Here is a 12,739-nt window from a genome sequence, read left to right on the forward strand (position 1 = left end):
TTACATCTTCTATAAATATGTTTGGTAGAATTCACACATAAAGTCATATGGGCCTGGAGTTTTCTTTTTGGGAAAATTTATAAATACGAATTCAACATCTTTAATGGTTATGAGCCTATACAGCTATTCAGATTGTCTACTTCTTCTTGATTGAGCTTTGGTTATTTCTTTTAAGGAATTTGCCAGTTTCAGGTCTGGCTTTGTACTTGTTGACACAAAGTTGTTTACAGTATACCCTTATTATCTTTTTGTAGCATCTGTAGTGATGCTCCCTCTTTCATTCCTAATATTAGCAACTTATGTCTTCTTCCCCCCCCCCATTAGTTCAGCTGAAATATTATCAATTTTATAGGTCTATTCAAGGGGCTTGTTTTTGGTTTCATTGTGTTTTTTTCTATTGCTTATCTGTTTTATATTTCATTGATAGAGTTTACATTTTGAATCCTTTACCTATTTCACCAAACTTTCAAATACTGTCATACCTCTTAAAAGATAATGTAGGAACTTTAAAATAATACCATTCCCTTTTCTGCCTGTCATCCTTTATTATTGTCATACACTTTATGACATTGTTACATGTCCCATAATACTTTGTCATTACTTTAGTTTTAAAGATTCAAATTTATTTTAGAAGAAATTAAAATGAGGTTTCATTTATACTTACCATCCATTTTAATATGTCTGTTTAGATCCATTGTTTATATTCACATTTCCATCTACAATCAGCCTGATAAGCACCCTTTTACATATATCTTGTGGTATCTGCTGCCAACAAGTTCTTTCAGCTTTTGGTTACTGAAAATGTACTTGTTTTGCCTTTATCTTAAAAAAAAAAACACAACTTTTTATTTGGAATAATTTTAGAATTACAGAAAATTTGCAAAGAAAGTACAGAGAGTTTCCATATACTCTTTGCCAGGTTTCCCATCTTACACAGCCGTGGTAATTTGTCAAAACTAATAAATTAACATTGGTACAATATTATTAACTAAATATTATTACAGATCATAATGGATTTCACCAGTTTTCTTCTGGTGATATTGTAGATCCAATCCAGGATACCATGTTGCATATAGTCATTATATCTCCTTGGTCTTCTCAAATCTTTGACAGTTTCTTGGTTGTTTCATGTTTTTCTTATGACCTTGATAGTTTTGAAGAGTACATTCAGGTCAGTTGGGGTTTGTCTAGTATCTTTCTCATTATTAAAATGGATTACGGGTTTACAGATAAATACCATAAAGATGATGTACCCTTCTTCATTACCATTTAGAATTGTTCCATCACTGTAAAAATTTCCCCTGCAGCCCCTTTGTAATCTGCCTCTCCTTGCATCTTCAATTCTTAGCTACTGCTGATCCATTTTTCATCCTACTTTTCCATCTTTCATAATGTTAAATAAATGAATCACAATGTGCAGCTTTTGATTCTTGCTTCTTTCACTTAGCAAAATATATTAGAGATTCATCCATTTTATTGTGTGGGTCAATAGCTCGTTCCTTTTTATTGCTGAGTAGTATTCCATTGTTTTTGACATATCAGAGTTAAATTCATTCACCTGTTAAAGGCTACCTCAATTTTTTTTCCAGTTTTTGCCTATTATATGTAAAGCTGCTATAAACATTTAGTATCAGTTTTTATGAGAACATAAGCTTTCATTTCTCTTGGGTTGATACCTAAGAGTGGCAGTCTTGGGTAAGTGTAGTTTTAACTTTGAATCCTAAAACTAAAACTTCTTTAAGAAAACATAGGAGAAAATATATGGGACCTTGGATTTGGGATTGAATTTTTAGGTATAATACCAAAACCACAATTATGAAAAAAAAAAAAGAATAAATCGTATTTCATCAAAAAATTTAGAATTTTCTTGTGTGCAAGACAGTGTTAAAAGAATGAAAAGGTAAGTCACAGACTGGGAGAAAGTATTTGAAAAATCACTTATCTGGTGAAAGATTTGTATCTAGGATATGTAAAGAACTCTTAAATCTCAACAGTAAACAAATAATCTAAAATAAAAATGGCAAAAGATCACAGTAGACACTTCACCAAAGAAGATATATGGATGGCAAATAAGCACAAGAAAAGAAAATCACTTGCTTAATGTCATTTGTTATTAGGGAAACTGAGTGCAAATTGAAACTACATCAAGATACCACTCTACAGCTATTTTAATTGCTTTTAAAAATTAACAATATCAAATGCTAGAGAGATTGTGGAGTAACAGGAATTCTCATTCTTTGCTGGTGATAACTCAGAATGAGCATCCACTTTGGAGTACAATGTGGCCTTTTTTTTTTTTTTAATAAATATACATTTTCCTTAGGACACAGTAGTCCCGCTTATAGGTATTTACTCAAGTTAAGTGAAAACTTAAGTTCATAGAAAACTGCTTTTATTTTTGAAAATATTTTCACTGGATAGCAAAGTGTAGTTTTACCATTTTTTTAAAAATTTTAGCAACTTTAAAAGATGTTCCATTGTCCACTAGCTTGTACTTTTTTCTGAGCCCCCTGAAATTATTTTTACCATGTATGTATTTTTTTCATGACTATTTTTCCCTTCTAAATTGTGATTTTATTTTTATTTTACAATACATTGGAAATTCTGCATATGCCTAAGACTCAGCTTATTTTCAGTGTACATAACTTTAAGTTTGATGACAGGTTTTGTTCTGAGAAGTCCTTTTTCAAACAATGTCAAAATGGGGAAATGCTGATAGATTCTAACTGGCCCTGAAGCTAATGATGTAAATTGCTTTCTTGCTAATGATGATAGTTACTCTATGGTGATACAGCTGTGGGGAAAGCTGTAAAATACCATAATATCTAAAGATAAGTGCATTTGTCACCATATATAGTTATAATTTTCTTTTTCTTGTGATGAGGGTATTTTTTTATTGGTCTGTCTTCAAGTCCATTGTACTTTTCCTCTGTAGTATCAAATCTGCTCTTTAATCCTTTCCAGAGAATTTAAAAAACTTTCAGATTTTTTTTACTTATAGAAGTTGCATTTTTGTTGTAGTTTTTATTTTTTCAGTACAGTGATTTTTTAATTTAAATCTTAGTATATATTTTTAGTAGTTGTTTTAGTTTTCTTGTGTTCCTTCATCATCTCTGTCTTAGGGGTTTGTTTTAAATTGACTGATTTTCTTCTTGGTTCTGAGTCACATTTTTCTCCTTTTTGACATCATGGTAAAAACACGGTTTTGGGGGGGGGTAAAAATAATTCATAAGTTATTAAACCATATTTCTTTTGGTGGGCAATTATGGTTTTTTCCAGTTTGGAGCTATTGCAAAAAATGTTGTAATGAGTAGCCTTGTAAAATGCATTTTGTTCATATGTTAAGACACATCTTAGTATAAATTACTGCTAGTGGAATTTCTCATCAAAGGACATGTTTTTACAGAAATACTTGATGTATAATGCCATATTTCCCTTTGCATAGTGTATAAGTTTATACATACTTGTATTGGTTAAATAAGTGCTGAATTATTTTTGAGTTTTAGAAGACCACCCTCTTATGAACTTGGTTCATAGTGGAACAAGTCTTTGTTCTGACTTAGTTAGTTCTATAGAATATTTTTATATACTCATCTTTTGCCCTTAGCATTGAAGTGAAGCCACTTGAATGTGATTCTTGGAAACATCATTTGCACATAGTCAGATGCTAAAGGAAGTCGGTATTGGTCATTTTCTTATTGTTAGATATAAGAGCAGTCAATTTGACAGTGTTATAAATGGTACTGCATTTGTTGTTGTTTTTCACAGAATGATTAAACTAGTTCTGTTTTTAAGAAATTAGTTGGTATAGTTTATAGTCAGTTTCTCACTGTATCACTCAGTATGTTAGTTGCTGCAAGAAGAGGCTTTTTTGAGGTTGTTTCTGTGGAATTACTTCCCTTTGCAATTAGAATCCACTGGAATATTACCTCTTGAGGGCAGAGCTTCTCATTTGTCTTATTCACTGCTACAACTCCAGTGCCTAGGACAGTGTCTTTTATATGATAGGGACTTATTAAGTATTTTTCGAATGAATGAGTGATTGAATCATGGTGCTTTATAGAATTAGGTAAAGTACATGGTAAATTTGTTCCACTTGTTCTCCATTTCAAATGTTGATTAGAACCATGCTATATATTTTAAAATAAATAATGTGTAAATGGCTACACTGAGTGAAGTAACTTATTTAGAAGGTAAACTACTCATGCCATCTCTCAAATGTGCTCCCTTCTCTACCGCAGCTGTGAAATTTTCCCGTCTTCTCAAGATACTAAATTCTCTCCTCTCAGAAATCCCAGAGTAGTCATTTATATCAGATATCTTTTGTTCATCCTTTCTGTTTTGTATTTTGAATTACAATTTCATTTTTGTCCTATTTTATCTCCACTATTGGATTTTTTATACTTATTTTTATTTTCTAAATTATGTGTTGCTCTGGGGAAATGTTGGCTGACACTTAATGAGTTGATGGAAATGTTCTATATCTGCACCATTCATAATGGTAGCCATAGGCAAAAGTGGCTATTGAACATTTGAAATGTGGCTACTGTGACTGAGGATAAATTTTTAATGTTAATTCTAGTTTAAGTAGTTGCATGTGGCTAGTGACTATTGAAGCAGACAGGGCAGCTCTAGGGCTTACAATTTACATTTTTAAGTTACCAGTCTAATGTGCAGTGAGAACTTTATGACAGTGTTCTTCCATTTCCTCCCTCCTCTCCTTTTGTGTTTTGTCATCAGATATTCTACAGATATATAAACCTAGTGATACATCATTGCTATTTTTGAGTTAGACATTATTAAGTTAAGGGAAAATATGTCTTTATTTTCTTTAGATTTTTACCATTTCTGGTGCCGTTTCTTTGTGTAGATCCAAATTTCTATGTAGTATCATACTTCAGCTTGAAGGATTTTATTTAACTTTTTTTTGTAGTGCAGTTTTGCTGGCACAGACCATTTTTCAGCCCTTTTTTTTTTCCTGGAAACTATTTTTGAAAGATATTTTCACTGGTTATAAGTTGACGTTCTCCCCACTCCCGTCCCCCCCACCCAAAAAGTTGTTGCTTCATTGTCTTCTGGCTAACATTGTTTCTGATAAGAAATGTGTTCTCATTCTTTGTTTACTTGTATGTAGTTTTTCCCCCAGCTACCTGTAAGATTTTCTATCTTTGTTTTCAGCAGCTTTGTCTACATTTTAAATTTATCCTTCTAGCAGTTCTCTGCATTTCTTGGATTTGTGTTTTATCATTCATTGATTTTAGAAAATATATTTTTTGCGTCATTATCTCTCCTCTTTTTCTGTAACTCCAGTTACATATGTGTTAGATCATTTGATAATCAATGCTCCCACAGATTTTAAATTTCTTCTTTTTTTCTTCTTTGGGTTTTATTTTGGATGATATCTAACGACCTCTTGTCATGTTTGCTGATTAATTTTAACTTTTGTCCAGTTTTCTGATAAGCCTGTTGAAGGTCCTCTGATATTTTCTTTTTGTTAATTTGGTATTTTATCTGCTGAATCCTCCATCTATTCATATATGTTGTCCATACTTACCTTAGATTTTTTAATATATTAGTTATAATTATTCTGAATTTTCTGTCTGATAGTTCTAACATCTAGTTCCTTTATGGGTCTGGTTCTGGTGTTTGCTTTATCTCTTGAAAATGGTTTGTTATATCTTGCTTTTTTTATGTGTCTCATGATTTTTTGTTGCATGCCAGACACAAGTACAGAGCTGTAAAGACTGAGGTCAATAGTATTTATGCCCGGAAATAGGTATTTTTCCTTTTGAGGCTGTTTGTTTATGTATGGATGGGGAGTGAGTCATTCCAGTCAGTGATTAAGTTGGGTTTGTTTTGTTGTTGTTTTTGTAGTTGTTACCTTCGCTGAGTCAGAGACTTAAAATTTTTGGAGTAGTGGAATGCTCTTACCTCATTCTTAGTGTGGGGCCTGGAGTGCTAAGATTGCTCAATATTCTAGTCCATCCTTACTAACCCTTTCCATGTCTTTGGATGGCTGCATCACAAGATAATCTCTCTCAATGTTCTTTGTAATTTTTGATTGGTTGTTGGAGAGTGTGATGTTTATTTTGTTGTCTTTCTTGAAAGAATGTTGAGTTTTGTTTTGATAGGCATTTAGTTTACTTTTAGATCACCTTGATCCTTTTGTAGCTTGTTTTTAAGTTTTGTTATAGCTTTTGTAAGCCTTTTCTTAATTCTATGGCTAGAGTCATTAAACTCTGGCTTATGAGCTATCTATAGCCTATTTTTATATAGCTTTTGAGCTAAGAATGGATTTTACATTTTTAAAGGGCTGTAAAGAAACAAAAATAAAAACAAAAAATATGTGATAGAGGCTGTATGTGTCTCACATAGCTTATGGTATTTATTATCCTGCTCTCTAGAGAAAATTTTCTGATCCCTGACCTAGGGCTTACTTAACCCTAACTTCTTTTTTTTCTTGATTAATTTATTTTATTTTTTAAAATTATTAATATATAATCTATTATTTGTTTCAGGGGTACAGGTCTGTGATTCATCAGTCTTACACAACACACAACACTCACCACAACACATACCTTCCCCAATCTCCATCACCCAGCCACCCCATCTCCCCACCCCCAACCCCTCCAGCAACCCTCAGTTTGTTTCCTAAGATTAAGAGTCTCTTATGGCTTGTCTCCCTCTCTGGTTTTGTCTTGTTTCATTTTTTTCCTCTTTTCCCCTATAGTCCTCTGCCTTGTTTCTTAAATTGTGCATATCAGTGAGAACATATGATAATTGTCTTTCTCTGATTGACTTATTTCTCTTAGCATAATACTCTCTAGTTCCATCCACATTGTTGCAAATGGCAAGATTTCAATATTTGATGGCTGTGTAATATTCCATTGTGTGTGTGTGTGTGTGTATATATATATACACACACATAAACCCTAACTTCTAACTTCTAAGATGTTTTATTTCTTGGCTTCGTACTGAATGCACCAGGTTTTCTATGTGGCATTGTTTCATTGTTTTTGGTTGGAACTCATAGGTTTTCCCCTTTATAGAATCTCTGAGAGATACTCACTTTTCAGTTACCTAGTATTTAATTTATCTTTTCTTGATAATTGTTCTTTGCCAGCCTCATAAAGTCTTATGCATGCAGAGCTTAGTATCCTATACACATTTTTGGATCCTTTTCTCTGGGCAGCTCCCTTCCCTTCAGTATACTGACTTGTAGATTCTCTCCCCCTTAAACTTCTTAAACTTCAGTCTCTAACTTATCACTTCAGGAAGACAGCTGTGCTTTGCCTGGGTTCTCCACTTTTGTGTGGGTGTTCAGTAAATTTTAGGCAGAAAGCTAGAGTGATTATAGGACTTAACCTTTGATTGTTAACCTTATCCCAGACATCACAATCTTGTCTGGCTATTGTCCAATCTCTGAAAACAGGTTTTCTAAATATTTAAGTTTTCTAGTTGTTTATATCTAAGGGCAAGTCTAGTACCAGTTATTCTGTCGTGGTTAAAAGTAGAACTCTGGTCAGCAAACATTAATAAAAATGCCTTTAGACTTCCAATATAGCATTAATCTAATATTTATTGAATTGCTTATTTGCTCTAAATTGAGTTTAGTTTTTATAGTATTTGTAAGATGTGTTAGCAGGATGTATAAGAAAACATGATTAAGATTAAATTCTGTCTGGTATCTTGAATGCCGGCTCTGTGCCTTAGACTTTGTACAACTTGCTGGGGACAGAAAGAATAACACATGAACTGAAGACGAGGCACTCAGCCCCAGTAGGAAGTAGGCATGTATACTAATTATTGTTACCTAACAAATCACCCTAAGACTAAGTGATTTAAAACAATTATCTGTTGGTCAAGAATCTGGGCATGGCTTAGCTAGATCTTCTGGCTATGGTCTTTCAAGAGCCTGAAATCAAAATGTGGACCAAGTTTCAGTCACATTCAAGGCTTGACTGGTGCAGAATCCATTTCCAAACTTACTCACATGGTTGTTGGCAGATTCTGCTCCATTCCTCATGGGCCTTTTCATATGGCAGTATCAGAGTAACAAGAGGAGAGAATGGGAGCAAGATAGAAATATGTGTTTTGTAAACTTATCTCAGAAGTGAAATCATATCACTTTTGCTGTATTCTATTTACAAAGCAAGTCACTAGGTCCAGCCCACACTCAGGAGGAGTAGATTACACAGGGCATGAGTACAGGACACAGGGATCATTGGCAGCCATTTTAGAAACTGCCTATAATAATATGTGGTATATAAATTATACAAAATATTATAAATGGATCTATAAAATAACATAACAGCATTAATATATGTAGCATAATAACAATTTGCTAGTGATATGCTAACTGCTTCCAATAGATTATTTTATCTAAGCTTTTTCTAGTATTCTGTGGGAGAGGTAGTATGTATTATATCCATTTTACAGATAAAGAAATTGAACTTCAGTAAGGTTACTTTGCTATGATGTAGTAGAAAGAAGATTCTAGTCCAGGCTTTGCCTATTCTACTACCCATATTTTTAATCTCTATATCTTATCACCATTAAAATACTATTACCTTTTATTGAGCACCTCTTATGTGCCAAGCATTATAGTAAGTACATTATATATTAACATCATTTAAGCCTCACAGTAACTTTATTAAAGCTCTGTTTTGCTGATTATATACTTTAGCTTTCAGATTCAAGAAATTACTTTGAAAAATTACATATATTTTTTGTTTCAGAGACATTAAGCAAATACAACCCAAAGAATCTCTGTAAATACAAAAAAAAAAAATCATTTAAATACCTACTACCTTAAAAAAAAAAGTGGTATTCACTAATTAAATAAATTTGTGGAAGGAAGCCTGACACATTTCAATCCTTATAATATTCTGCAGTATATATATATACATACATATATATATGTACATATATATTCTGCAGGTGAAAGGTGGTATGTGAATCTCAAACAGGAATGAATTTATAAATACTTAAAAAGAAAACAACCCACTCCTAGAAGAAATCTCAACAAACACTACTATATAAATTTTAGTTAGAAATTAGCTCATTGTAGTTAATGTTGAAATATTTTTACTAATGAATTTGAAATATTTTCACTAATAAATTCTTTCACAAATTGAGTGGCTTTCATATCAAGATCTGTACATATTTTCTTCAGTCACCCCATTGTCTTTGAGATATGAATCTTTTAGATGAGGAAAATAAGACAAAGTAAAGAGAAATTATTTTCTCATGTTTGAAAGGTACCATAAGTAGATGTTATGGTCTTTTAGACCAGTTTATTTTAATTATTTGAGGGTGTCTTGTAAGGTATATGTTGACAATAGTAAATCCTAAAGCTTATGGATGACTATTTTTGAACCATTTTCCTTATAATAATAGAACTGTCTTACTTTCTACATTCAGATTTGCTTTCGTAAGTGGGGCAAAAATGCAGTTGAAGCTGATGTGCATGAATTATGTCATATGTCATACTAGCATATGTCATGTGTGACATCCTTCACTCATTCATCCACTTATTTATTTATTTATTAAAAAATGTTATTAGTACCTACTAAGTGCCAAGCACTGCTCTAAGTACTTGGGATACATCAGTGAACAAAATGGATAAAAATCATGGAGTTTACATTTTGACAGACATGGTTCAGACAATAGGCTGATGCTATTAATTAAGAAAATGACCATGTTTTGCTCCTACAATAATTTTTAATGTATTTTTACAACTCATGTAATATGTAGTAATTTAATATTTTGGTATTTAATATTTTGGTTATTTTTGATAGTAGTTTATGAGAATTTAAAGTATTTTATGTAACAAAATTTATGATTCTGTAGACTTTTATTTCTGTTTAAGTTATATTATACTTTTGCTGGCTTTGAGTATTATAATTTTTGTTGTAATTTTAATAAACTGTTACAGCACATCTTTTTATTATTTAAATGATTCGTGTTTAGAAAGCTATCTTTACTTTTGTTTATCACAGTTATCTTTCTTTTTTTTTTTTCATCACAGTTATCTTTCTAAGTTAACTTTTGCTATGAAGGGAAAGATTAAAAAATTTAAAACCTTGGGGCACCTGGGTGGCTTAGTCGGTTGAGTGTCCGGCTCTTGGTTTCAGCTCAGGTCATGATCTCAGGGTCCTGAGATCAAGCCCTTCATGGGTCTGTGCTCAGCATTGAGTCTGCTTGGGATTCTCTCTCCCTCTCCCTCCTCCTCCCACCCTCCACTCCCGTGTGTGTGCTCTCTCTCTCTCTCTCTCTCAAATAAATAAATAAAATTTCTCTTTACTTTGTCTTATTTTCCTCATCTAAAAGATTCATATTGCAATTCATATCTTATTGGTATAGCTTGGAATTAACTAGACTATATTATAGGTTGGCATATGTTATAACAGCAATTTACAGTGTTGCATATGTTGTCACAAACAGTATTATTAACTCAAATGTTAATAGTTAAGCTTCTTTTGCTGACTTACTGAATTAAATCCATCCCTTAGACCATCAGAGTGGATTCATTTTTTTTTTAATTTACTTTTTAACCAGGAAGCCTTGAATATCTGCATTTTTTCCACATATGAAAAGTAGACATCTTATGACTGATCTTTGACCTGAAAGGTTGAGTAGTCCTTCATCATTCTTATGTTTTAGTGAATAGATGGGGGTACCTGAGATTAGAGGAACAGGGTTTTGGGAAAGGATTTTGAGGGAGACAAGAATGAACAGTGGCGTCACTAACAAGAATGTTCTCAATAGGCTTAAGCATAGTTATTAAAGCAACAGACAAAATGCCAAGTTTTCTTTTGGATTATTGCTTTTTTAGTTGGTTTTCAAACAATTCTCAGTACAGTTCTTTTCATTGTGTGTTTTAACTAGTGTAAACTGGTAACAATGAAGAAAACAGTGTAGGGATAGGAAGGAAGTAGAACACTTGTTTGAAGAGATTTGCTTTTCTTTGAATACTTGGCCACTTAAAAACAGCTGAGATTTGAGGTTCAAAAGTAGGAAAATAGCAGCTCTGTGCTAATTTTTGAGGCCTTTTCTCCAACTTTTCTGTCTAGTTTTTAATAACTGCTTAATTAATGCTCAAGTGCCCATCACATTCAGTCTTCAATATAGAAACTATTTCTTGTCTTTTCTCTTTTTTACAAGGAACTCTGTGCCTAGAGATACAACTTCTCTTATAAAGCTCTGAAATTATCAAATGGTGTTAAAGTTATATCTTTGCGCCTACAATTTTTTTCCTTAGGGAAAAAGCTGTTTTGCTTCTAAAGGGTATTCTAAGCCTGCTGATGAAGTGACAAATGAAACCCACAGCCAAGCCTGAGAAAGCATGTGCATGTGTAACTTAAGATGCACAGTGACTATATAACTGATAGAGACTTATATTGCAGTTATTGGTATTTTTTAATAAATTCAAGGAAGGGAAAATCTAGCCTAATCTATATAAACCTTTGCTTGTGATATTTGGAGTGGTTACCAGCTGCTTAATGGCTGTGATAACCTTTGCTTAGTTAATATGCATGTCACTTTTAGAATTTATCAGTGACAATTTGCCTGTCACTTGCAGAGCTAAGTAGTGTAATGGCAGCTGAGCAGTGAGATGGAGGGAGATGGAGTCGAGATCTTATAGGAATGAGAACATGTTTCTGTTGAGATAATGGAAACATTGGGCCGAAATATGTAGTTGAATATATTTTGTTTGGTTTTGATTGCTTATTCAAAGATACAGTCTTTTGATCTCCATGTATTATCTATTGCACAATGATGTAAGAAGGAAAAGTGATGATGGCACTTAGAGGACTTTCAAGTTTAGAGCTAATTAATTTATCTGGTAGAGCCCTGGTATACATGAGTGATTTAATACGCAGACGTAAAAGCTTTTGCTTTTTACTTATTATTAGGCTGTTAGATTATTTGCCAGCCTGTTGACCAGTCAACACCAGTGTGTTTCCTTTAACTCCATGAATATCAGCATATGGTATTTTGCATATCCTAAATAATTTAAATACATTTCTTACTCTTTCCACAGCATGTAGAGTCCATGAAGCACAGGACAATAAAGCTTCCTACTCATACCACCAGGAGGATCTCTTTGAAAGATTCACTACAGGACTACCAGAGACACCAATTTGTCTGAAGCATCATGTGTTGAAACAACAGAAGGCAACTACTTTTGCACTAGCTAGAAACAGAGTTATGATGTTTTCATTTCTTTGAGCTCCAGGAAGCCAGGGGAGTGAGTTGAAAATCTGAAAATGCGGCCATGGACTGGTTCCTGGCGTTGGATTATGCTCATTCTTTTTGCCTGGGGGACCTTGCTATTTTATATAGGTGGTCACTTGGTACGAGATAATGACCATCCTGATCACTCTAGCCGAGAACTGTCCAAGATTCTGGCAAAGCTTGAACGCTTAAAACAGCAAAATGAAGACTTGAGACGAATGGCTGAATCTCTCCGGTAGGTTCTAAAAAATTGAAGGAAGAGTGATGAAGTACTGTACTTTGTTTATAGTTGCAGGGCTTCATTCAACTATTAAAAAATACTTAATGATTTCTATAAACTGCTATTTTTGCAAAAACTTAAATATTTTATTGAGATACTTCTTATACCAATGATATCTCTATATATTTAACATAGAGAATTTTTCCAGGGTGTCAAATCTTATTTTATATATTATATATTAATACATATTAATTTCTATATTAAAATGTGAATTTTAAT

The 12,739-nt window shown here is 32.8% G+C and overlaps 1 protein-coding gene across 9 annotated transcripts in view; it reads left to right on the forward strand.

The window, feature by feature from the left end:
- The window catches only part of FUT8 (fucosyltransferase 8), a 316,924-nt gene that overhangs the window by 139,949 nt on the left and 164,236 nt on the right, over positions 1–12,739 (forward strand). For all 9 annotated transcript variants that reach the window (XM_032405330.1, XM_032405322.1, XM_032405324.1 and 6 more), the window contains one exon: positions 12,047–12,475. In XM_032405330.1, the coding sequence (XP_032261221.1) occupies positions 12,273–12,475 (203 nt within the window). In that variant the 5' untranslated portion in view covers positions 12,047–12,272. The remainder of the gene's footprint in view (positions 1–12,046; positions 12,476–12,739) is intronic.

This window comes from Phoca vitulina, unplaced genomic scaffold (assembly GCF_004348235.1).
Source record: "Phoca vitulina isolate PV1807 unplaced genomic scaffold, GSC_HSeal_1.0 scaffold7, whole genome shotgun sequence".
Classification (NCBI taxonomy): domain Eukaryota; kingdom Metazoa; phylum Chordata; class Mammalia; order Carnivora; family Phocidae; genus Phoca; species Phoca vitulina.